The sequence below is a fragment of the Drosophila grimshawi genome, unplaced genomic scaffold (assembly GCF_018153295.1).
Source record: "Drosophila grimshawi isolate 15287-2541.00 unplaced genomic scaffold, ASM1815329v1 contig_44, whole genome shotgun sequence".
Taxonomy (NCBI): domain Eukaryota; kingdom Metazoa; phylum Arthropoda; class Insecta; order Diptera; family Drosophilidae; genus Drosophila; species Drosophila grimshawi.
In genome coordinates this window covers 9,408,218-9,433,019 of record NW_025063240.1, presented here as the reverse complement: position 1 = coordinate 9,433,019, position 24,802 = coordinate 9,408,218, and the positions used below count along the sequence as shown (strand labels likewise).

Here is a 24,802-nt window from a genome sequence, read left to right as displayed (position 1 = left end):
TCTTTACATAAATATGTTATTATATTATTTATATATCTGCTGTAATAAGAGCATAATGTCTTAAAAAGAGTTTAGGGTTTTCTTTTTTTAGCCAAGATAGCTCAAAAGATAAAATCTAACATATATTTGCATGTCTTCAAAATGTGAATTTTTCTTTCATAATATTAAAAAGTTAATGTATGTTCTATGTTCTTACATATATATAATATCTATATATGGTTTATATATCTGTTGTATGGATTTATATTTTTATCAGAGTTTTAGGCTTTGCTTTTTCGACTTAATACTTTCAAAGATGACAATTTAACAAATCAAGGTAAAATATATATATAATTTATGATTTAAAATCAATAATTTGTAGTAAATTATAAAGTGATTTTTAAGGTTTAAGGTTTTTCTGCTTATTTCATTTGCTCTTCAAAAATGTAATTATTTCTTAATGTGGAATTTCACAGTCCGCTTCGGGAAACAGCTGTGCGAATGATCTGGATCTGGCCAGAGCTGAGCCGAGAGCTAAATTGTACTGGGGACCACCCCGAAATATATGTTTGAAAATTGTGACCTTGAAAAAAAGAGTCATCAGCAGTCGGCAGCAGTCTAGAATCCTGGAGATCCCGAAACCGATTGCGAATGCGACGCGCGTGACTTTCAGTTAAGACCTAATTATGTCAGTTACTCTCATCACGGGCAACCTAAGCCTGTGCGGATAGATGCGGATAGTGTGAGGCACGAGTGGCCCAAAGGATTTTGTCCACAGGCAGAGAGGGGCATCCACATGAGAAGTGAGTGAGTGTGATGCGTGCCTGGCACGCATCAGGGTTGCTGCTGTGATGACGATGATGATGATGTTGATGATGCAAACACAGGAGAAAGATTTGCAATATGTATATATATGTATATATATATATGTGAAAGGATGCTGCACAACCACAAAGCACACGTTGTCCTTGTTGTCCTTGTCGTCCTTGTCGTCGACAAGGGTTGGTTTTTGCCACCCATTCATTCATCCATTCATTTCTGGCTGGCAGCCGGCTCGTCATTCAATTCGCTTAAACAGATTTTTCAGCAATTTTAACGATGCGATTTCTGCAACAACAATCAACCCCCATAATATACACAAAAATGACAGTCAGTGCGTCAGTCAGTCAGTCAGTCAGTCAGTCAGTGAGTCAGTGGAGAAAAATAGCAGTAAAGGCAGCCCACTCACCCAGTTACGAGTGTTTTTTGAGTCCTTCAGTGCTTCAGTCCTTCAGCGCTCGCTTGGCAACAACAAGCCAACGAAATTTTCGCCCTATTGCTGCAATAGGTAAAATAATTTCGCCTCTTGTTCGTACCCGGCATCTGGCAAAGTGGTGCATGCACCCCCGTGTTGATATCAACAACAACCCCCAAAATGCTGCTGCTTTGCCTGCTGCTGCAAACAGCTTATGGAAAATTCCATGCGTTTCTCTAGTAAAAATTACACGTTACTAAATATGTACAAAATGTATATAAGCTGTACACTAAAAAAAAAAAAAGATTGTAGATGTTTTCGAAAATTTAAAAAAAAATATATCCAATTTCCGGCAGATTTTCTGATGCAGACACTTTCTTTCTCTCTCTTTCATTACTATTTTTCTCTCTTCTTTTTTCATTACTATTTTGTGCATTTCCAAGAATTCAATATCAATTTTTTATAGTGCATTAAGCAGGAGCACAATTTAATTGAAATCCATTGTGAAACTGCAGAATAAATTGTTTTTCGATCTAATTTATTTATAAAAATGAGTATAAGCTCATAAGTAACTTTTTACATATTATTTCATATTGATTATTTTATTATTATAAAATAAATTCTCTTGGATAGATAGCTAACTTTTTACATATTATATCTTATTATTTATTATTATGAAGTAAATTGTAATTTGGAGTAGTTTTATTTTTATTCTCAAAGGAATCTTTATTTTTGTATTATTTTCAATTTATTTTTATGAATTAAATTCTCTTTTAGCTCTTTATTATTTTTATGCTCATATTTGTTATTGATTATCATGGAATAAATTCTTTTTTGAGTTCTTTATTATTTTTACACTCTTCTTAACTTTTTACATATTATTTATTTCTTATTCTGAAAGAATTTGAAATTTGGATTTTTTAATTTTTAATAACTTTTAACATATTATTTTTTATTGACTATGCTATGCGTCCTCGTCGAGATTAACGCTCGCAGCGTAGTTGGCCCTGGAGTTCAGCGTGTTGGCATCCTCAATCTGTGGCTTAAGATTGCAACCTTGCAACATTATCTGCTGCAGTTGGGTGACATGCGAGGGCTTCAATTGCTCCATGCAGCCGTAATAGAGCACATCCGAGATGAGTTTGCCAGCGAGCAGCTGCTGTTGCTTGGGCATCTCATCAAATTGAGTGCGCCAGGTGTGAGCAAGTGCCTCCGATGCGGAGAGCGAGGCGAAACGCTTGCGCTGCTGCTGCGGCTGCTGCTGCCTGTGTGAAGTGGGTGTGTGGGAGGAACTGGAGTGCAATAGTGTGGCAGGAGCAGCGGGTGTTTCAGGGAATTCATCCTTAACAGCTAAGCGACGCTTTCTGGTTGGGAACGGATTAAATTGCTGAGATGGCAAATACAAGTTTTAAGAAATGGATAATAATTTAAGCCTAAAAGTTGAATTACCAAAGCTTCTTGCTCTGGACTGCTGCTGGTAGCCTTGTGGCAGCCCTCCTCCTGTCCCTCGAGAAAGCCGAGCAGCTCAAAGTACCACAACGTTGACTCGAACGGATCCCGCTCCTCGTCGCACTGCTCCCGCACTGATTCTTTCCTCAGCAACTAAACAGCAACTAAACATATAAATAATAAAAAATGAATACAATTTAAAATAATATTACTATCAATATTTAATTGGGCATATTAATGTATATATTTTCAAGAATATTCAATTTGGTTTTCTTTATGATTCTTTCCTCTCAAATGTTAATAGTTAAACAGTAACTAAACAAGAAATAAAAATAAATATATATAAATAAATATATATATATTAATACTTACACAGCAACTAACAAATATATATATTTAAAACCATATTACTATCTCTATAATTGGGTCTTTCATTGTATATATTTAACGACTATTCAAATGTGTCAACTTTGTATTTGTTTCAGCTCTAAATTCATTTATGCACACATTTTGCCTCGGATCTAGATGAAACCAATGAAAATAATCTCACATTCAATTGCATTATTTATTTAATGGCAGTCGCTAATCCATATTTGTTTGTACAAACGTGTCGAGTTGAATATTCATGGGAAATATTCACTTATTCAAGTGAATCATGCTGATGCTGTCAACAGCGAACCAATTTCATTTCAAATGTAATTAGAAATACAAAATCCGCAAATAAAACGTATTCTTTTAAGTATGTGCTTACGCATGTACTTACACATGTGCTTACTTTCTCAGGTCTTGCGGTCTGCTTCGCGAGAGGGATTTCATAGGCAAATCGCTCCTCGAGGAGCTTTTCTTACAGCTCCTAGCTCCGTTTGCTTTTAAGTCCGCATCTTTATGATTATTTTCTGCAGCTGGCTGATTACAAAAAGAAAAAAAAAATCGTGGATTTTTTGCTGTGAGACTCCTGGTTCCGGGTTCCTGACTCACGACCACCGACTACCGACTCCTCGTGGCACCTCCATCTCCATCTCCCTCTCACTTCGCTTGCTACAGACTCGTCTCGTCTTGTCTCATTTTTCATAATCATCTTAATAATTTCACAACTCATGTCTTTATTACATTTCTTTTTTTCTTTTTTTTTTTTGCTTTCTTCATACTGGCAGCATTATAATTTTCTTACTCTCCATGGAATTTTTTAATTTAGACAGAGCCAAAGTATCTCATACATTACGGGCATGGCAACTGAAATGTATCTCATGCGTTGGCGTTCTGCATGCTGTCCTCGTCCTCACTGTTTGTTTTTTATTTCCGCATTTCCATATACCTACCGCCCCGCCCCCCTCTCCCTCTCTCTCTCTCTCTGTCTCTCTGTCTGTCTGTTATGTGTTACCTTGCCCCTTTCCCATTGGAGGCTCTGTGCGTGGCGCTTGCCGCATTTCATCAAAAGATTTTCCATTTCCTTTGGGGCGTCTCCTTGTCTTGGCTTGTAATTTAATCTCTCAGCGCTTTTCATTTCAGACATTTTTATACACGCAAAATATGAAATCTGTTTTCAAAACTGTATTTAAATTTATTTAACTCCCTCTTGTCGTAAGTAGTTCCACTCCAGTTTCATTCCAAATTCCTGTCTGCACCCGAAAATTGGTTAACGGACATCTGCTCCAGGCTCATCCATCATTTTGGCTACTCAATCAACGCATTTTCAATCATAGAAACAGGCTGTTAAATCCCGTAGAAAATCATAGAAACCTTTCCGACAGGTAGTCAAAGAAATTGAAACATTTTTCGTACTCTGCATCCTTAAAAAAAAGGGGTAAACAGGGTATGCTGAAGTAAGTCCTGGCCGATCTCAGGGTTTATACGAGCTAAGCACTTTAAATATATAATATAAATTCTCATATACCATAGCCACTTCGTGTTTTATCGATAACTGAGCCAATTGCGCGTATATCGATTAAAATCGATTGTCATGATAATATATATATATTTAATATATAACACACAAAAACTGTGTGCAGAGTATCTGCAAGTCGAGCACACTCGACTTGAGTATTCTTGCTTGTCTTCTATTGAAAATTCTAAAATTGAGCCTTCATCAAATGCCAATTTTTCATAAAACACTAAGATAAATGAACTTGCAAGCAATCTACACTGCAACAAATAATTGTATGTTGTTCTTGGGAATCGATGAGTTTTTCATTTTCATTGTTTTGTCGGCTTGAAAAACATGCATTCTAATCGAACTTCTTGCTTAAAAACTACCCTTAACAAGCGCAAAATCTTTGACAGGACTGAGCCGATTTACAGCTCCCAAAATACATAAAATTACTAATATACATATAGATATATATCTGTGTGGATATATATGCATAAGTTGTGCGTCTGTTTATATATGCCTGATGTTTATTTGTGTGCCATTAGAGACCAATATGACACGATCTCTACCACACACATTCGATGTCTATAATTATAGAATGGCCTTTCAACAAAGCCAAAATCTGTGGAACAGGTTCCACGCGTCGCATTTCCGATCATCCAGCATAGCACACACATGGCTACACACACAGACACACACACAGATACACACACACACACACACACATCTAGAGGCAGTCCCTATGCACATCCTGAGGGCAACTGTGCCACATGTGCGCCGCACTTTGCCCGAACCCGAACAAATTTTTAATGACATGCCCACAAAAAAACACACATATCTACATATATATACATATATATATATATTTATGTATTTCAAGGTCCGTTGAAGGCATCGTCAACTGCCTGCCTGCAGCTGCATCAAATTTGTAATTAGGCGGCGAAGTCGACGGCTCCGCTGCTGATTTAGTGCCCACTTTCTCAATGTCGCCAGCGTTTTTATATTTTATATTTTTTGGTTTAGGGATAGTGAAGCCAGAGCAGCGAGCAGGTTCCCAATACCATTTCCATTCCCCTCGGCATTCCTGTTGCCTAACCAAAAACTAATAATCGTAAAGAATTTTATATCACCGAAAATTATCACAAATAACAAAATATTTATATTAATGCAGGACCCATAAAAACGAAAAGCGACTGGGGTAAAAACTGTGAAACAGATATGTATATGTATGTATATATTATAATGTATGTATATCTATGTGTGAAACTTTATTTAACGAGCCAATTAACAGTCTTAAGTTTATTAACAAGTTTATTGAAACAAAGCACATTTTACACAAATATATTTAAAAAGAATGTTTATAAATTCGTCTGAAAAATTCACCTTAAAAATATTAAGTTGTTTCAAAGTATAAATTACATAAACTTCTCTTAAACTTCAGCTTTTAATAATACTTCTTTCTCGAAGCAAATTTATTCTAAGAATAAAAATATGTAATTATAAAATTGTCATAGTTGATGTTTTCAGATACAATAACAATCAAGACTCAAACAAAAAACTGTTTAAAAAATAATAATCTTATATATAAATAAAAAACTTAATTTTAAATAATAACTAAGGCATTATTCATTTAATTAAAAAATAATAATATTAGCCAGCAAACAACAACCAAGGAAGAACGATTTAAATAAAATAATAATTTTGCATAAAGTAAAGTAATTTTCCATTTTCTTATTTTAGACAATATTAATAATAATTCAACAAATATATATAAGTAGATAGAAAACCTTTAAACATTTCTTTTAAATACACTGAACAGAAAGTCTAGTGTTGTTCAAATGATTTATAATCGCAATAAATATATATGTGAGATCGCATAAATCTGCAATAAACTCAAATATATATTAGCGACTTACAAATGCTATATATAACAATAATAAATTGTTATTTAAGTATTTTACTTGATGTTTTAATGATACGTTTGTTTTTTTTTTATATTTTTCATTTCATTTTCTTCGCTTTTTTTTTTGGATTTTGTATATTTTGCAGCTTGGAGTTTGTGGGCTGTATTCTGGAGCAGCGATACAGGCATAAGTGCAGAAACATTTGGAAACCCAATTTTGAGGAGGAGTCGAGCAGTAAAATGTATCTTTAATTGCCACTTGACGCCCGATGCCACCGATGGCTGCTTGTATCTGCGCTCATCTTGTGTCTTGCCTCATGCATTGATTTTGAATTTCATTTTTTTTTTTTTTCTTCCTTTTTTTGTATCCATGATTTGTTGTTGGCCATTTTTTTGTTTTTATTTTTTTGGCCAGGCTTGCCAGCCTCTGACTTCAATTCGACGACGATCTCCTTCTTTTTTTTTACGACTTTCGAGTGTGTTGCCAGCGGCATTTAAATTATGATTATGGCTCTGAAGCGTAACCCAAGTGGCTATGGGGGATTCGAGATTGGATTGCCTTCAACTGCTCTGCTCTGCTCTGCTCTGCTCTGCTCTGCTTTGCTGCGGCTCCAAAATGTTTTCAAGTGGACGGACGAGCGAAGCGATACAAATAGCAATTAAATCTGCTGCTGCAGCCCCGCCTCCTTCATCTGCTGCGCCACCCGCCTCTGCCCCTGCCCCAAATTGTTAGAGCAATTGGTTTTGCGTTTTCCTCTCTAATCTAAATGGGCTGCAGTTTTGTAATTAACGCCATCAAGTAATTTGCTCCATTCAACAATAAAAAAACAAAAACAAAAACAAAAACAAAAAACCACAAAAAAAAAACCGAGGAAAACAAAAAATTGATCGTAAAATTCAAAATGAATAGCAACGTTTGTTATAATTTCTTCAAATTTTGTTGTTGTTGTTGTTGTTGACTACTTGAAAATTGTTTCTAATGAAACATCTCATTTGTAAGCGATGCTCGCACAAACTTGCATAAAAAAAACGAAAAAAATTGAAAGCAAAGCAGAAAGTTGAAACACATTTTTGAAGTGCTCTTTTTACGATCTCAGATGGGGCCCTCGATTTTTGGTTTACAACTGATGTAATCTATTGACCCATGATTATCGAATAAGTTTCCGATTATTGTGCGATTCAAGTAGCTCCTCAAACGGCAGCTTGTCTGCATTTAAAATTGCGAACAATTAATAACCAAGACATTAATTACACATATCAGTATTCAACGATTATATTTGGACTTAAAAATTGTGCAAGGCATAGGCATATATATTCGTGATCAACATCAAGACACGAGTCGACTTGGCCATATCTGTCTGTCCATCTGTATGAACAAGTCCAACTCAGAGACTACAAGAGCTAAAGCCATTTAATTTGGCACATAAGTTCTTGTAATCCACTTACAGATCAAGTTTATTCAATTTTATCGATACTAATCGATGTCCGATAACAATAAAATACACAATTGTTAAGATATATTCTTCCAGTTAATAAAATATATAACCAAGCAACTCAAAAAATGTCATTAAGATCGAAAAAAGAACACAGCACAAACAAATATTCAGCAAATAATATTTAACAAATGATTGTAAGGTATCTGCTAGTCGAGCTATCTCGACTAGAGAATTCTTAACTGAATAAACAGGCAGATAAACAAAGTATATAAACAGATATAAGCAAAGTATACATATCATATAACTTGGATATATTATTTAATTATATATGTTGATATTATGTATGAAATTTAATGCCTAAACTTGACTTACAGCGCTAGTTAAAACAATTATAAACAAAGTATTTTTCAATTTATTTCACTGAATAGTCGAAGTCATAATTTATACTCTAATCGAAAAGGCAAACGAGCGTTTATAGCTGGATAACTCAATAATATATTAAGAATCTACATTTAAGAAAATTAGCAAAAATATTTATTTGATTTCCATTCATAATTCCATTTTATCAGAATATAGATTTTAGATATTAGAGTACAACGCAGTCGGTGCCGATAGCTGCTATCTCACTCCCTTGTTGAAGTTTAGGATTTGAGTAGTTTATGGATCCCAGTCAGTTTCTCCAGATTGTGTCAGTAATAATAAATGAATTTTGTAGTTAGTTGTATGTTTGTAACACAATGCAAAATTCTGGGCAAATTCAATTAAGATAACCTGATAGGCTAGGCGAGTGTGTTATTTTGTTGTTGTGCTGAAATGAGTGCCGCTCCGCGTCCCACGCTGCTCCGGCATGTGGCAGCAGTTGCTCAGCGTCGGTGCTGCTACTGCTGCTGCTGCTGCTGCTATTGGCGTCAGTTGTCGCAGCGTAGTCACCAGGTGCGGAACATCAGCCAAATCATGCATGCAATCGAGGGCACATTATCAGTGACAGCATCAACGTCGCTGCCCATTGAGCCGTGTTTCCATTTTACGGCCGGACAGGTGGCGAACTGTGGCAAACAGCCGCGTTTGGGTGATCTGGTTGCGAATAAGACGCGAATCGGTGAGTTCTTCTACGGTATCGAGATAACATCCAATACACGGGGCATAATCACTTGCGTGGACTTCAATCAATTTCTGCCCGTGCTGCCCACGTTCATCTCGTTGGCCTGGCTGGCGCCGTACTGGCAAGTGGAGCCCATCGGTCAAGTGCAGACGCTGCAACTGACACGCGCCCTCGAATCGTATATTCCGGCGATGCCGCATTTGAGCACGTATCGCCTCAGCGAGCAGCATTACGACGACTTCTTCGACCTCAATTTTGATAATCTGCTCGCCGTCAGGGGGGATGAGTTGCACGAGGATCAGGCCTACAAATATACGCGACAAATGGTGGCACACGCTCGTCGCGCTCGCGGCAGTAAGTATTTCTGTATGCAACAATCGATTCCCGATTCCGTTTTCAGCACATTTTTTGCATGAGCAGAGGAAATGACAATTGCCGTCGCGGGTCATCCGGAAGGACATGCTAACGATTTGGAGTTGGGACCGCAGGACATTGACAAGGATCTCACGTACTTGAAGGAGAAGGTGCGTCAAGTGAACGAGAGATTTAAAGTTTTTGCGAAGTTTTACTCTAATACCGAAGGTATTCAGATATCGATAAAAATCGGTTATCGCAAATCGATAAAGTCACACAACTTCCAAATATCCAAAGCGACAGTCGTCAAATTTGGTTGGTAGGTTGTTGGCGATGTCTTCTAAAGATCAGCATGCGCCAAGCCCACCTCCGACGCCCCCAGGTTACCAGTTCCCTAAGATTCTCAATAGCTTATATCTTTCGCAATTTTAAAGCCAAACTTGTGGAATAGATTTCTAGGAAACTCCTTCAAATATCGGTTCTTCTGTGGCACATGTTATCAGATGATATTACCTATTGGTATCAGAGTATTTCGCAGTCGGCTACGTCCGACTTCAACGCTCTCAAAATGTTTTTCTTTCTTTATCTTTGCAGATAGATTGCGGCAGCGATTTTATAATCACCCAGATTTGCTATACGCCGGAGCCACTTATTGAATTCCTGCGGAAGGTGCACCGCGTCGGGATTGAGGCGCCCGTAATGGTGGGCGTGGTTGTGCCCAATTCCTTCAAGTCCTATTTGCAAATGGAGCGAGTGTCCAAAATCCGTATGCCGAAGGAAATGCGTGCCGAGGCAGAGAAATATAAAAATGATGATGCCAAAGCTCAAAGCTACTTCGTGCAACACGCACTGAGCCTCATTCAACGGGTGCTGGACGCAGATCTGGGCATGCATGGGATCCAATTCTATACGATGAATAATTTTGAGCCGGTGTTTGAAGTGCTCGGTGAATTGCGTAGGCGGGGCATACTCAAGGAGTCGTCACCGAATGCCGCAAGCGGTGCTGCCTAGCCTAAGACATATTCAATCAAAATTAAAATGTGCAATTGAAATAAAATAGAATTTGCTTGTTTACAAACGTAATTAATTTGCGAGATTTATGGAAACACTGGGCAGCGTCTTACTCTTTGCGCGAGCGAAGTGTGTACACTCTAGCAAATTATTGTTATTCATATCAGTTCCGTCTTTTTAAATTAGTTTTAACTAATTTATATTGAATTAGTTATATTAGTTAAAATTAAACAATATTACTCCAATTGTACGCCTGCAACGCCAATGCACTTGTTTATGTGTGTGCACACTGACAGCTGATCGAACCAAGTCGATAAACGTTCAGGCTCCGATAAGCCAGGTGTTTGCACACTAGCTGAAGCTGAAGAGGCGACTCCAATTGGAAAAAAGGAAGTGCCAAATGCTGACAAGCAATTGGTAGAGAATGCCATTTCACCCGAAACATAGAAGCACGGGTTCGTCAGTGATACGAGGTAACAATGTCCTCGAGGTGCAATAGAAATTGCGTAGCCCTGGCTTGTTTACATACATATGTATGTAAATCACTTATGAGATTTACGGAAGCACTGTAATTCGATAACCTGAAATATTAGTGATGGTCTTGTAATTTGTGTAAACTAAGTGTGTACACACTGGTTAGTGGAATTGTTATATAAACTATAATTAAAATTCATTATTTACATTAATTAATACTAAATGATATTACACCACTTTTGCGAATGTTCTTAATTATGTGTGTGCACACAGAAAGCTGATCGATAACAATGCAAGTGTGTACACACTGGCTTGCGCCGAAGAAGCCACGCCAATTGGCAAAAATAATAAAGTAAATGCCAAAAACTGATAATAAAGAATCGAGAGAGTCTCTCGAGGATCTCATTTCACCCGAGACCTATGCGGAATTCCTGCAGAAACACGAGTTCGTTCTGCGTGACGAGACAACAATGCTCGGCTTCCGCTCTGCCATCGAGGCAAATGCGGAAATCTTCCGCAATGCCACCGTTCTCGAAGTGAACTGCGGGAGTGGGCTGCTCTCGTTGTGGGCAGCTCAACGGGGCGCTGCTCGGATTATTGCCGTGGAGCCGAGCTGTGTGTGGCAGGTGGCACGTCGACTGGTGCGGGAGAATCACTTGGAGCATGTCATCGAGGTGGTGCAGGGCAGTGTGGAGGAAATGCAGCTGCCACCGGTGGACATCATTATGTCCAAGTGGATGGGGTAAGTGAGCAGAAATTGATTACAATCGATAATCGATTAACCACTGTCGGCTATTTGACAGCGCCTGCTTGATGTACAGTTCCGCTTTAGAGTCGGTGATCTATGCCAGAAATATGTGGCTCAAGCCCGGCGGACACATTTTTCCGCATGTGGCAAATCTTTATATTGCTGCCGCTGATAAGCCGCGCGCGCAAGAGACGCAGGAGGAGCAGCAATTTTGGGCACGTTACTCGGGTTTGGATTTGACGCATGCGTGGAACATCAAGCAGCGAATTCCCGTGGTGGATGCTGTGGATGCCAGCCAGGTACTCACCCAGCGTCAACTGCTGCGCCGCCTCGATATGCAAACGCTGCAGCGGGAGGATCTCAGCTTTGGGGTATCCTTCAAGCTGCGCACTCTGCGCCAGTCGATTGCCAGCTGGTTTCTGCTCTACTTTGACTTTGACTTCCCCAGCGGGGAATCGATTACCACCAGTCCCAGTGCGGCGGTCACGCAATGGAAGCAATCGCTCTTCCCCATCGATTCCCATCTGCCGCTCTGCGTTGGCGATTTCCTCTCCGGCTATTTTCGCGTGAAGCGCGGCAATCGCCACTTGAACTTTGACATCGATTGGAGCTTCCGCAATGAGCTGACGAGCATAAAGCTGCACAAGCAAATCTATCGCATGCAGGGCGAGGGGACTTAAATATATAAAATATTATTATTATAATAAAATACGATTATATAAAACGACTAATAGATATTTACAAAGTAAAAAGAACAGCTGATATACGAGTCAAAAGCTCTGCTTCTTCTTCAACTTTTGAGCTTTGATATCGATTGGAGTTTTCTCAGTGATTATTATACTGTATAAGCAAATTTGTCTTATGCATCACGATATTGTAATATTTGTATTGTTATATTAAAATTTGATGTCTACAGTTATAAATACACATATATATTTATATATATAGTGTAAAGATGAAGAGCTGCAGCTGATATCTTTTCCACATGCTAAACTCAAAAAGCTCTTCTGCTTCTTCCTCTTCATCTTCTTTTGTCTATTTTGGTGTGTCCTGCGTCATCATCCCCATCGATGTCAGTCATTGTCAGAAGGGCTTCAAAACGTAAAGCGTAGATACACACAGATATACGTACATATGTTTGTATGTATGAAAGTATTTGTATGTATGCATGTGTATGTGTGTGTACATTTGTATGTATGTATGTATGCATATTTTTGCGTTAAATAATAGATTTGTTGCGTCATGGCACCTTTGCATGTATGTACCTTGTGGACTGAGGGGGTTGGTGAGGGGGGGGGGGGGGGGTGGCAGTCGTAAGGGTTGCGTGCAAAAAGAAGAAGACACGCACTGAAAAAAGCCTTTATGACAAAAACAACATTTGACATTTGTAACTTGCGGTTGATCAGCCATGGAGAAAAGGATAAACGACAAGATAAACTCTCTAGCTCTCTTTTTCACTCTTTAAGGGTAGTCTGTGCCCGCATATGTTTTGCGGATGTCGCTGCTGATGATGTCTCTGCTCTGCCGGTGTCGATTACGTGCACGTCAGTGTTGACAGCTCAACTGAGGAGAATTAACAAAAAAGGTAGTTGTGAGCAAAGTAAAAAAAAATTGTAAATTATTAAAGCTGGTTATTTCGTTGCTGTATAAATTTTATTATACAGTAATCAACGATAATTGAAGCTGATGTATATTGAAATATTATGTTTAGTTTGGTGTAACAATAAATGAAACAAATTAAATTGATTTCAAAATAAATGCTAAACTTCCCGCTAAACGTTCTTCTCAATTTTTCGCGATACAATGACATCTACTAAATCAAGCTGAAGTGGCAGCACTGGTGACACACACACACACGGACACATGTGCATATGTACTTGAAAGGTTTGCCTGCATCACGCTTCAAATCCTGCTCGTTATTTTCGCAGCTGTTTTTATCGCCGTTGAGCTTGAAAAATTATGTGCGAATTTTTGTGATTTCTGTTTTTTGTTTTATTGTTGTTTTCCGTTTTTTTTTTAGTTTTCCTTTTGCGACAAATTCACGTACATGTGTATATGTGTGTCTGTGTACCGTTACTACTAGTGCGCACTTTTTTTTACCATTATTTATTGACAATTAAGCTAAACAAATTACGTCGTTAGCAAGGACAATAAGCGTTTATTACGCATACGACACAATGTCCTCAAATTCCCGTTACTCTTCCTCTGGGAAAAATTTCAGTTTAGCGCCATTTGGCTTACAGTTGACTCCCAGTTGATTTTCTTGCTGTTTTTTTTTTTTTTGCTTTTTTTTTGCCAAAAACTGGAACTAATTTTATAAATGCTAATTGATGTATCTGATCTATGTATATATATTTATATCGATTAAAAGTTCAAATTGAAATATATTCTATATTTGCAAACAAATTTACAAGCAAATGCAAATTGCTCAACCAGTTTTAGAGTTTTTGTTTTTACACCCATTTTAAAGGGGGGCTCGTTCTTGTTCTTGTTGTTGCTGCCTGGAAATTCGTTAGATGCTTTCCAGAAATACAATTTATTTTGCTAACCTGCACACTGGAAAGCTATTCCAGTGAGGGGAAATGTGTTTTTTCCCCTTGATTTGTTATGCGTCGTTTAATTTAATTTCAAAACAAATAGGCGTAAAATGAGGAAACCAACGATAAATAAAACCAAAAAAAAATGAAAACAAACCAAACCAAGCAAACACACACACACACAACGAGAGGCCTATGAATTGTATTAGTATCTGTGCATCTACAAAAACAAAGCGATAACAAGAAGCCCCCATGCAAAGAGCAGAAAAAAATAGCTCAAAAACAACCACAAACAAAGCCAAAGACACAGAAAAACAGCAAAAAAAATACAAAGTTTGCACTAGTGTGTGATAGGTGAGGGGGAGGGCGAGGCAGAGGCTGGAAGCGATCTGCAGAACAAAGGAGCGGCAAGTAATGAACGAAAAAAGAACAGCAACAACAACAAGAGTTGTATTTATGGCACACGAAATGAGAAGAAAACAAAATTTCTTCGAAGCAGGCAAAGCAGGCGAGCCAAGTCACGTTCACGTTTCGTTGGGTCGAGCGATCTTTTTTTTTTATTTGCTTTTCCAGCAAACAGCTGAGGCAGTGTGTATGCGAGAGAGAGAGAGCGAGAATATAAGCACAGAGCAAACTTAAGAGTAATTATGTTCCCGCTCTCTGACTCAAAGAGCAATTGAGCGTTCTCTTGAGAGTATTCAAATTTGGAGAGAGAGAGTGAGAGAGAGAGGTAGAAGTGCGCTCTCTTCAGCGATCGTTGCTGAGCATTGCGCTCAATCTGTGGATGGGGGAGTTTAGGTAGTTGTAGTGGTAAGTGATGTATGTATGTATATATACAAAGAGAGCGAAAAATAAAAAAAAATTTGTTTACGACAAACAATACATAAGTGCATATGGATTGATATATACATATATGTATGTATGTATGTGTGTACATAGTGGCAGCATGTGGCACATTGTCGTAGCTGCATCTACACATTGATTTTATTATAGTTTAACGCTTGCAGCACACGCACACACATATGTGTGTGTTTTGTGCGTGTGTGTGTAGCGCAACGACCGATAGCTTGATTATATATGTATATACACACACACACACGCATACATATATACATATTTAAATAGAGGTACACTTATAGCTATGTATTTAGCTGCTTATTTAGCCGTTTCTAGCTGCGTGAGGAAAATAGACGCTGCGCTATTTGCGACCTGCCTCACAGCAAATTTGCATATGCGTGTTTTGTACACACATGCACGAAATACGAATACAGAGAAACAGAGGGAAAGGGAGAGAGAGAAACACACATATTAATTGGGCAAAAGCTCATGTGTAATTTACATTTAAGCGAAATTGTAACAATCTATTCTGAATTAAGTCACAATTTCGAATTGATCAATAAACGGAAAGTAAATAGAGGAAGAGAAAGTGAGAGCGATAGGAGAGGGGGGAGGGGGCAGGTATAAATATAGAGATGAGCAAAAAGCGATTAAAGTGCCAACAATTTAATTGCAATTGCAAGCGTTAAGCATTTAAATCTTTAATGTGTATATATAAAAATAAATATATATGTACATATGTATCTACATCTGAGTAGATGAAAGGTATACATACATATGAATATGTGTACATTTACATACTTAGCTAATTAGGTAAATTCTATTTAACAAACTTTCAATTTCAAACAAAAGTTTTACAGTTTTGATTTAATCACTTCTTAACAAGCTAAATTAAACAATTCGTTGCAAATAGAATTCCACTTTGCCAAACTAAAGATGACAATGATTCTGCTTATTCTTAATTTAATATTTATTGTTCAAGTGAGAGAAATTATATTAAATAATATTTATTTATATTAAAGTCAATTTTTAATCATTTATCATTTTAAATATTTTGTTATTGTACTTAAAAAAAAAAGTGTAATCAGCTGAATAAATGAAACACCCGAAGATGAATATTAATCGAATCGAGTTTTTTTTTCAAATTAACTTCCGGTTGCGATGGGTTCTTATTGGGTTAACTACAACATTTACAGTTATGTTCATGTAAAAAAAGAAAACACTATTTAAGATTATCAGATTATTGCCCAATTCAAATAATATGAATATTCTAACCGTGCATTTTAATCCAAACATGTCTACACTTGTTTGGCTGCACTTTACACACACACACACACATGCACGTGTATTTCTTATCTGTCCGTGAGAATTTCGATTCATTTCACTGTTGTTGTTGTTTCACTCGCACACATGTGCAGATGCATGCATACATAAATGTATGTACATACATACATACGTATGTGTGCTTGGACAATTTATAGACGAGCACGATCAAAAATAAAATGATTATTTAAAGAGAAGCTGAAAAAAAGTAGAAGGGATGGAATAGAAAAACCAAACGCAAATTATAAACAAACGTCAACAAGACGGTGAGTGTGTGTAAAAGGAGGTGGAGAGCAGAAAGAAGAGATAGTGTGATGAGCAGTGAAGGCGGGGCGGGATACAACAAGAAAGCGAAAAATGTTTTGCTCAGTGTGTTTTGGGCCGTCCGCCAGACTGCAGCAATAGCTTTTGATCTTTTGGCTGTGGCTGTTACACACTCACAACTGTCAACTGAGAGATGTGCCACAAAAAAAAAAGGAGAAGGGGGAAAAAACATGATGTGAAATATTGTTGCACTCAAATTGAAACTGAAAAAAGCAAATCTGTTATATTTGCCATATTTTCTGTTATTTTTATTTTTATTTTATTTTTTTCCTTTTCCATATGCGTTCAATTCGTTCGTTGCCATTTTTTTCACACATTTTGCCCGAGTTTTATTCGATTTGACGCAAGTTGTTCGAATTCGATTTGGCAAAAAAAAGACTTTCATTTCGAATTGCATCAGTTCATGACATTTCTCTCTCTCTCTCTCTCTCTCTCTCTCTCTCACTCTCTCTCTCTCTCTCTCTCACTCTCCATCTCTGCTGTGGCATGCAATTGATTCTGATGCCTGCTGCCAAAATTGTCACGCTCGTCCATCGATTTGATTTGCATTTGAATGGTAGCCAAGATTTGTTGCACCCCGAAAAGCAGAAGAACCGCACAAATTTCATCAAGATCGGATAAGAAAATTTATTATAAATGCAATGCTAAATTATTTATTTGAAAATTCCTGTAATTATATTTACAATTCCAAAATACAAATATCATTATAATTTTTAAAGTTATGCTGGGCGTATAAGCATTTTAACATTTTTGAAGTGGCTATTCCAATCTATACTATAACCCATCAAGTCCTCTGCGTCATGGTAAAGTAAATGTAGTATACTGTGGAATAAAAGAAGAAAACAGTTAAATATATAAATAGAGATGAAGAAGAGAGTCATTTACTTACCTTATTCCACAAAACTTAGGGTACCACCATCCACCATGGTATTTTAATGCACAATTGCCATCATTCCAGCCATCATTATCACGATCATATGTCGAAAATTTCTTATTATTGTTAAGTGCTGACAACATATCTCTGACATTGCCACTGAATCCACTTAAACTCAGTTGGTATTCATCGCTTTCGCCAGCAATTTCAAATTGTTCATATCTCGCATATGTCATTTGCTTCACGAATTTCATACATATATAGAGTTCATGGGGTTTGTAGCTCGTCAAGCGATGGATCTTTTCCAAGCCCAAGAAGAAGTCTCCATCAAATGAACCGAAGCCTTCGCGGTATGTTGCCCAATTTCCTGTTGAAATCTTCTTTACCATCGATTCGCTGCAGGATACTGTCCATCCAGGACCTGCTGTCTTCGAGTCGCATAAGACATCAAAGGAGTAATGAGAAAAACTGATTTTTTGAACACCCGGATCATCTCCAAAAGATGTGCAATTAATCTCCTTTAAGTCCTCCAATTTCACATCGCTTTTGTTGACATCGTTTTGTAATTTGGATATTTGTTGATTCTTTTCCTCAATGGATTTCTTATGTTCCTCCAACTGTTGATGGAATTTGGATATTTCCTGGTTCTTTTGGTCAATATTTTTCTTTTGTTCCTCCAACTGTTTCTGAAACTCCTTCGATTTGACTGCCTCGCTTTTAATTTGACCTTGGAATTTGGATATTTCCTGGTTCTTTTGGGCAATATTTTTCTTTTGTTCCTCCAACTGTTTCTGAAACTCCTTCGATTTGACTGCCTCGCTATTAATATGATCTTTTAATTTGGATATTTCCTGGTTCTTTTGGTCAATATTTTTCTTTTGTTCCTCCAACTGTTTCTGAAACTCCTTCGATTTGACTGACTCGCTATTAATATGATCTTTTAGTTTGGATATTTCCAACTGTTTCTGAAACTCCTTCGATTTGACTGCCTCGCTATTAATATGCTCTTTTAGTTTGGATATTTCCTGGTTCTTTTGGTCAATATTTTTCTTTTGTTCCTCCAACTGTTTCTGAAACTCCTTCGATTTGACTGCCTCGCTATTAATATGATCTTTTAATTTGGATATTTCCTGGTTCTTTTGGGCAATATTTTTCTTTTGTTCCTCCAACTGTTTCTGAAACTCCTTCGATTTGACTGCCTCGCTATTAATATGATCTTTTAATTTGGATATTTCCTGGTTCTTTTGGTCAATATTTTTCTTTTGTTCCTCCAACTGTTTCTGAAACTCCTTCGATTTGACTGCCTCGCTATTAATATGATCTTTTAATTTGAATATTTCTTGGTTCATTTGGGCAATATTTTTCTTTTGTTCCTCCAACTGTTTCTGAAACTCCTTCGATTTGACTGCCTCGCTTTTAATTTGACCTTGGAATTTGGATATTTCCTGGTTCTTTTGGGCAATATTTTTCTTTTGTTCCTCCAACTGTTTCTGAAACTCCTTCGATTTGACTGCCTCGCTATTAATATGATCTTTTAATTTGGATATTTCCTGGTTCTTTTGGTCAATATTTTTCTTTTGTTCCTCCAACTGTTTCTGAAACTCCTTCGATTTGACTGCCTCGCTATTAATATGATCTTTTAATTTGGATATTTCCTGGTTCTTTTGGTCAATATTTTTCTTTTGTTCCTCCAACTGTTTCTGAAACTCCTTCGATTTGACTGCCTCGCTATTAATATGATCTTTTAATTTGGATATTTCCTGGTTCTTTTGGTCAATATTTTTCTTTTGTTCCTCCAACTGTTTCTGAAACTCCTTCGATTTGACTGCCTCGCTTTTAATTTGACCTTGGAATTTGGATATTTCCTGGTTCTTTTGGGCAATATTTTTCTTTTGTTCCTCCAACTGTTTCTGCAACTCCTGCAATTTGATTGCATCGCTTTCGATTTGAAGTTTTTGTTTGGTGATTAAATCACTTGTGCATTCCTCACATTTCTGTGAATTGAGCTTATTTAATTCATTCCTGATTGATTGCAAATTGTCATTGTTCTTGTTGTATGAATCTATCTGATTTCTCAATTCCTGAATTTCACATTCATTCTTCTGGTCCAACTTTTGCTGTAGCTGCTTTAATTCGCTGTCCTTTTTGATGATCTGTTCCCTCAATCCAGCAATAATCTGCTCTCTCAAATTCTTTATTAAATCTGATTCATATTGGGATATCTTCATTTGAAGGCCTTCAATTTCCTTATTCTTAATGGATGTTATATTATCATGGTTTTCCACTTTTGTCCTCATCAATTCCATGTAGATGAGCAGTGGCTTGATGGCCTTATAGGCATATGATCCGCATTGTTCCTCCTCTCTCCTTGATGCTTTGCAGATCTGATATAATTTAGAATTGGAATAACTCGCTTGTCTAATATAATTAATTCTTATTTACTCACTTCATTTTTCGTCGCTGTAGTTACGAAAGAGGATTCGCCTTTGATCAGGATCAGACTTATGCATAAAGTAAATGCAACCCAATTTAATTCCATCTCTTCCTGCTATGGCCAGCTGGTCTCAATAGAATTAGATGTAGACTAATTCTTCAGAGTCGCTCTACCGACATTTTATAGCATTTTATATGCATTGAACGATGATGTTATCAAGAACCACTGATAAAAGACGACGACAATGGCTTTAGGCGAACCTGGATCAGGTGATGATTTCGAGCTTTTGCTCAAATTTGTTTAGTTCACGGCAACAGATAAGCGTAGACAGACAGGTCGCACGTGTATATATATATATATGTATATATATGTATATATATATATATTTATTTATTTATTTCGCAGTAACATAAAATCATATTTGACAGAATCATAATAGATGAACAAATAAATGGGAATACTTTCAATGTGTCTACTGTAGATGAACATTTATAAATATGATTTTAAAGTTCAGTTTGAAGATGGAATATCTGTTGATCTTCATTTGAAATGTGTATTCCAATAATAACAAATGCAGGCAGTTGGAAGCAACTTCGATCAATTTAAACATGTACAGTTTGTCAATAAAGTGTTTGGACACAGGAAAAATTGAATATTTTCTTATATTGTTTGCAGGTATTTTGGACTGATAAACATAACCTCAATCATAAGATGATCCGCCACATATAGATAAAATAACAATAATAATACGATTCTCAATAATAACGGTGTGCGAGGTAGTTCAATCAATAATAAAAGTTTATTTCTTTATTTTAATTATTTTTATTTTATTTTTTGTTTTATTTGAATGTCCATAGGTGTATTAGGTTTATAACAATAATAAATAAAACAAGTAAGAATGCTGTAGTCGAGTGAGCTCGACTACGATATACCCTGCATCCATCCCTGCTGTTAATTATATTTTAAATAAAAACATAGCAAATGCAGCGCATATTTTTATTCACAAGCCCGAACTAATTCTAATTGGCTGGCGGCAAACAGGTGCATACACATGCATACTTACACACATACATATGTACAGGCAATCGCAGGTAACGGTGCTCTGCAGAATACACACAAAGACAAATTGACGCTCGCGTCGATTATCATGCCATCTCTTTCTCACATATGCAGAAAATGCTTGATAGAAATGAGTTGAATATGAGAATATACTTTCGACAATAACTTGGCTGTTTCTCATCCAATCTAGATGAAATTTGGGCAGCTCATCAATAATATGCATATGCATATTATGTATTAATAAGAAGATTCTGCCTTTAAAATTGTAGCATTTATTGCTATCGGAAATTGATATGTATCGATATTCGAGACACTGAGGCAGTTATCGATAAAGTAAAGCAAACTTGATCTGCCAAATTTGAAGTCTCTAGCTCTTATAGTCTCTGACAGACAGACGGAATTGGCTATATCGATTAAGTTGTTGACCCTGGTCAAGAATATATATACTTTAAGGGGTCGTTACATATAGTTGCACAAACCAATATACCCTGATTAATCATTTCTAGTGGGTACAGCGTATAAATAGCACAACTACGGCATTCTTATGTGTTACTAATCAAAATATAAACAATAAGTTTTGTATTTTTTGTCAAATCCAAGCTTAAAGATTATAATATTATTTACTATCTATATATGTATATAGGTGTATGTTTTATATATATATATATATATATGTATGTATATATGTTATATCAGATAAGGTATTCAATGTTCGGTAGTTGGCTTGCAGCAACAGCAGATACCCTGCATAGATTAAACACTAGCATTTCCACTCTAAAAAAATGTAGGCAAAATTGAGCTGGGAATATTTTGATAAAATCAATCAGTGCCAATTGTTCAGATTTGAGATTTATCTCAAAATGCAAAATGCATATTTCTATCAGCAGTCATTATAATTATAACTGGGATACATGCACTGCGATTTACCCGAGGATGCTGCGTCTAATTCCAGTTGAGGCGACACACTCCCTGCCCAGCTCTGATTTTTTTTTCATTACATTTCATCATTTCCAAAAAGCCATTTAAAATCTTCAGAAAAAAATTGCAAAATATTCTGGCAATTTGAGTAATAAGTATATATGTATATATATATGTGTTCATAAATCTCTTTGGCTACAAATGACACATATATACGGATTTCGTAGCTTATCATGCTGTGGCTACATATATATTTATAGAGTTGTGTGCGACTGCTGATAGTAGTTTGTGCAAACTGATAGACAGACAGACGCGCTTGTTGATATTGGTCAAGAACATACATATATATGTATTTATATATAAATACATATATGTATTTCGTTTGGCTGTTAGACTAAGTAGAACTTTATTCAGTGTATAATTATAGTTGGGGGGTTACGAGCGCAGTATCGATATATCTGTTATTAACATTAGTAATCGGAATGTTGTATTGATCTTTTACATATTTGCATCATATATCCATATTTTATTTGACTCTTTTTATTCATTTTAAATATAAATGTGTAATGGTCGGCAGATAGATGGATAGGCGAGGGATATCGAATGGGGCACCATCTCCAGTGAGAGAGAGAGGGAGAGAGAGAGAGAGAGAGAAAAGAAAACAGGGAAAAGAAAGAGGAAGAGACCGCATGCGCATACGCTGCGGAAAGATTTATTTAAAAAGAAGAAATTCAAATAAATTAGTTATGAATAAATTATGAAGTAATTATATATACAAAAAAAATAATATAAAATAAATAAATGTAAGACAAAAGTAAAACAAATAAATAAAATAAAAACATTCAATCCGACGGCAGCAACAGGCGGAACTATCCATCGCCACCGTCAAGGAGGAAATCGCCAGGGGCAACTGGACTCAGGAACCAGGAAGTTGAAGCCCGGAGACCCTGAGACGACTCGGAATATACCAACACACCTGTGAGTTTGTTCCCGCCAAATTGCGGCAGATTGGGTCAAAGACAGCTGATCGGCCCTAACCAATGCAATAGAGATGCTCATTTTGTCACTCAGTGATGCGCACTTTTGAAGCCAAATAAGAAAAGAAAAGAAAAATCAAAAATATTTTGTAAGCTTTAAATTAAGTAAATAGATACAATTGTACTAAATATATATAAGCGAATTGGGTGTTGGCCAACAAAATGTAGGGATCACAATGTCACATGGATCACACGAGTTGCAAATTAAATAGTCTGAAAAAAATGAATAAATTAATGTAATCGGGTGAGATGAGGGCAGAAGAAACAAGCGAAAAAGGAATAATTGTGAAAGGGAATTTCTCCAGGAAATTTAGAGGAGGAACTTGCCGCCCAATATATCGCGGTCGAACTACCCCTGAGCCGATAGCTAGCCGGCTGAGCGATATATTGATGCTTTCGACAGGCAAGGCATAAATATATTTGCCTTCCGTTAGATCTGACAATAGTCGCATTTACTTAACTGCATGCTTGCACACGACAGACAAGGACAGAGTGTTGCTCCTATCTTCACATACATTCATAATCCTTTGACACCCAGCAGACAAAGTCTGCAGCTGCTCGCACATATGCAGGGCTTGGTCTCTATTCTACTACTTTTCTACTGCAATTATACTGCTATTCTACTACTATTCTACTACTATTCTACTACTATTCCACTAATACTATTCTACTACTACTCTACTACTGTTTCATTACTATTCTACTAATATTCTACTAATATTATACTAATATTCTACTGCTATTCTACTACTATTCTACTACAATTATAGTAATATTCTACTACTATTGCACTACCATTCCACTACTATTTGACACCTCCTTGGATCTACTGCTTATCGATGCTACTGATAGATTCAGCTATTTTTATCCATTTTTCCATATCCGTCGGAGACTCAAGTTAACTTGACCTACAAATGAGTAGAAGTTCATAAAATGTGATGTAATAACAGTGCCAATTTAATTATTTGAGAGTTAATTTTTAATTACATTTACAATTCCAAAGTACAATTCATATTAAATTTGCATCATTTTTATATTTATGTTGGGCGAATAAGCATTTTAACATTTTTGACTGCGTTCTTCCAAGATATACCATAATTATTCCAGTCCTCTAAACTATCATAGTACTTTGAATTTAATCTACTGTGGAATAAAAGAAGAAAACAGTTAAATATATAAATAGAGATGAAGAAGAGAGTCATTTACTTACGGCCATCCACACCAGTCATTGTGCCACCATCCACCAAGTTGTTTTAATGCACAATTGCCATCATTCCAGCTATCATTATCACGATCATATGTTGAAAATTTCTTATTATTGTTATTTTTTGACAACATATCTGTGGCATTGCCACTGAATCCACTTAAACTCAGCTGGAAGTCATCGCTTTCGCCAGCAATGGCAAACTGTTGATATCTCGCATATTCTATTTTTCCTTCAAAGCTCTCCAGATATATAAAGAGTTCATGGGGTTTATAGCTCGTTAAGCGATGGATCTTTTCCAAGCCCAAGAAGAAGTCTCCATCAAAGGAACCAAAGCCTTCGCGGTATGTTGCCCAATTCCTATTGAAATCTTCTTTACCATTGATTCGCTGCTGGATAACTGTCCATCCAGGACCTGCTGTCTTCGAGTCGCATAATACATCAAAGCAGTAATGAGAAAAACTGATTTTATGAACACAAGGAGCATCTCCAAAAGATGTGCAATTAATCTCCTTTAAGTCCTCCAATTTCACATCGCTTTTGTTGACATCGTTTTGTAATTTGGATATTTCTTGATCCTTTTCCTCAATGGTTTTCTTATCTTCCTCCAACTGTATCTGCAACTCCAGCAATTTGATTGCATCGCTTTCGATTTGAAGTTTTTGTTTGGAGATTAAATCACTTGTGCATTCCTCATA

The 24,802-nt window shown here is 36.7% G+C and overlaps 3 protein-coding genes across 3 annotated transcripts; 2 read left to right on the top strand and 1 right to left on the bottom strand.

Moving 5' to 3' along the window:
* Nucleotides 1-8,623: 8,623 nt before the first annotated feature.
* On the top strand, nucleotides 8,624-10,402 carry LOC6558496 (methylenetetrahydrofolate reductase). The gene is made up of 3 exons (XM_001984722.3): nucleotides 8,624-9,324; nucleotides 9,391-9,494; nucleotides 9,919-10,402. The coding sequence occupies exons 1-3, from the start codon at nucleotides 8,682-8,684 to the stop codon at nucleotides 10,333-10,335; spliced, it is 1,164 nt and encodes a 387-aa protein (XP_001984758.1). The 5' UTR covers nucleotides 8,624-8,681; the 3' UTR covers nucleotides 10,336-10,402.
* Nucleotides 10,403-11,047: 645 nt separating this feature from the next.
* Nucleotides 11,048-12,326, top strand: LOC6558987 (protein arginine N-methyltransferase 8-B). The gene is made up of 2 exons (XM_001984723.3): nucleotides 11,048-11,551; nucleotides 11,613-12,326. Exons 1-2 carry the CDS (start codon nucleotides 11,166-11,168, stop codon nucleotides 12,235-12,237), a joined length of 1,011 nt encoding a protein of 336 aa, XP_001984759.1. The 5' UTR covers nucleotides 11,048-11,165; the 3' UTR covers nucleotides 12,238-12,326.
* Nucleotides 12,327-17,297: 4,971 nt separating this feature from the next.
* LOC6558998 (ficolin-2) lies at nucleotides 17,298-24,129 on the bottom strand. Its single transcript, XM_043215349.1, has 3 exons — nucleotides 24,111-24,129; nucleotides 17,468-18,179; nucleotides 17,298-17,400 (listed from the first exon to the last, which is right to left on the bottom strand). The coding sequence occupies exons 1-3, from the start codon at nucleotides 24,127-24,129 to the stop codon at nucleotides 17,298-17,300; spliced, it is 834 nt and encodes a 277-aa protein (XP_043071284.1).
* Between the last annotated feature and the right edge of the window lie 673 nt (nucleotides 24,130-24,802).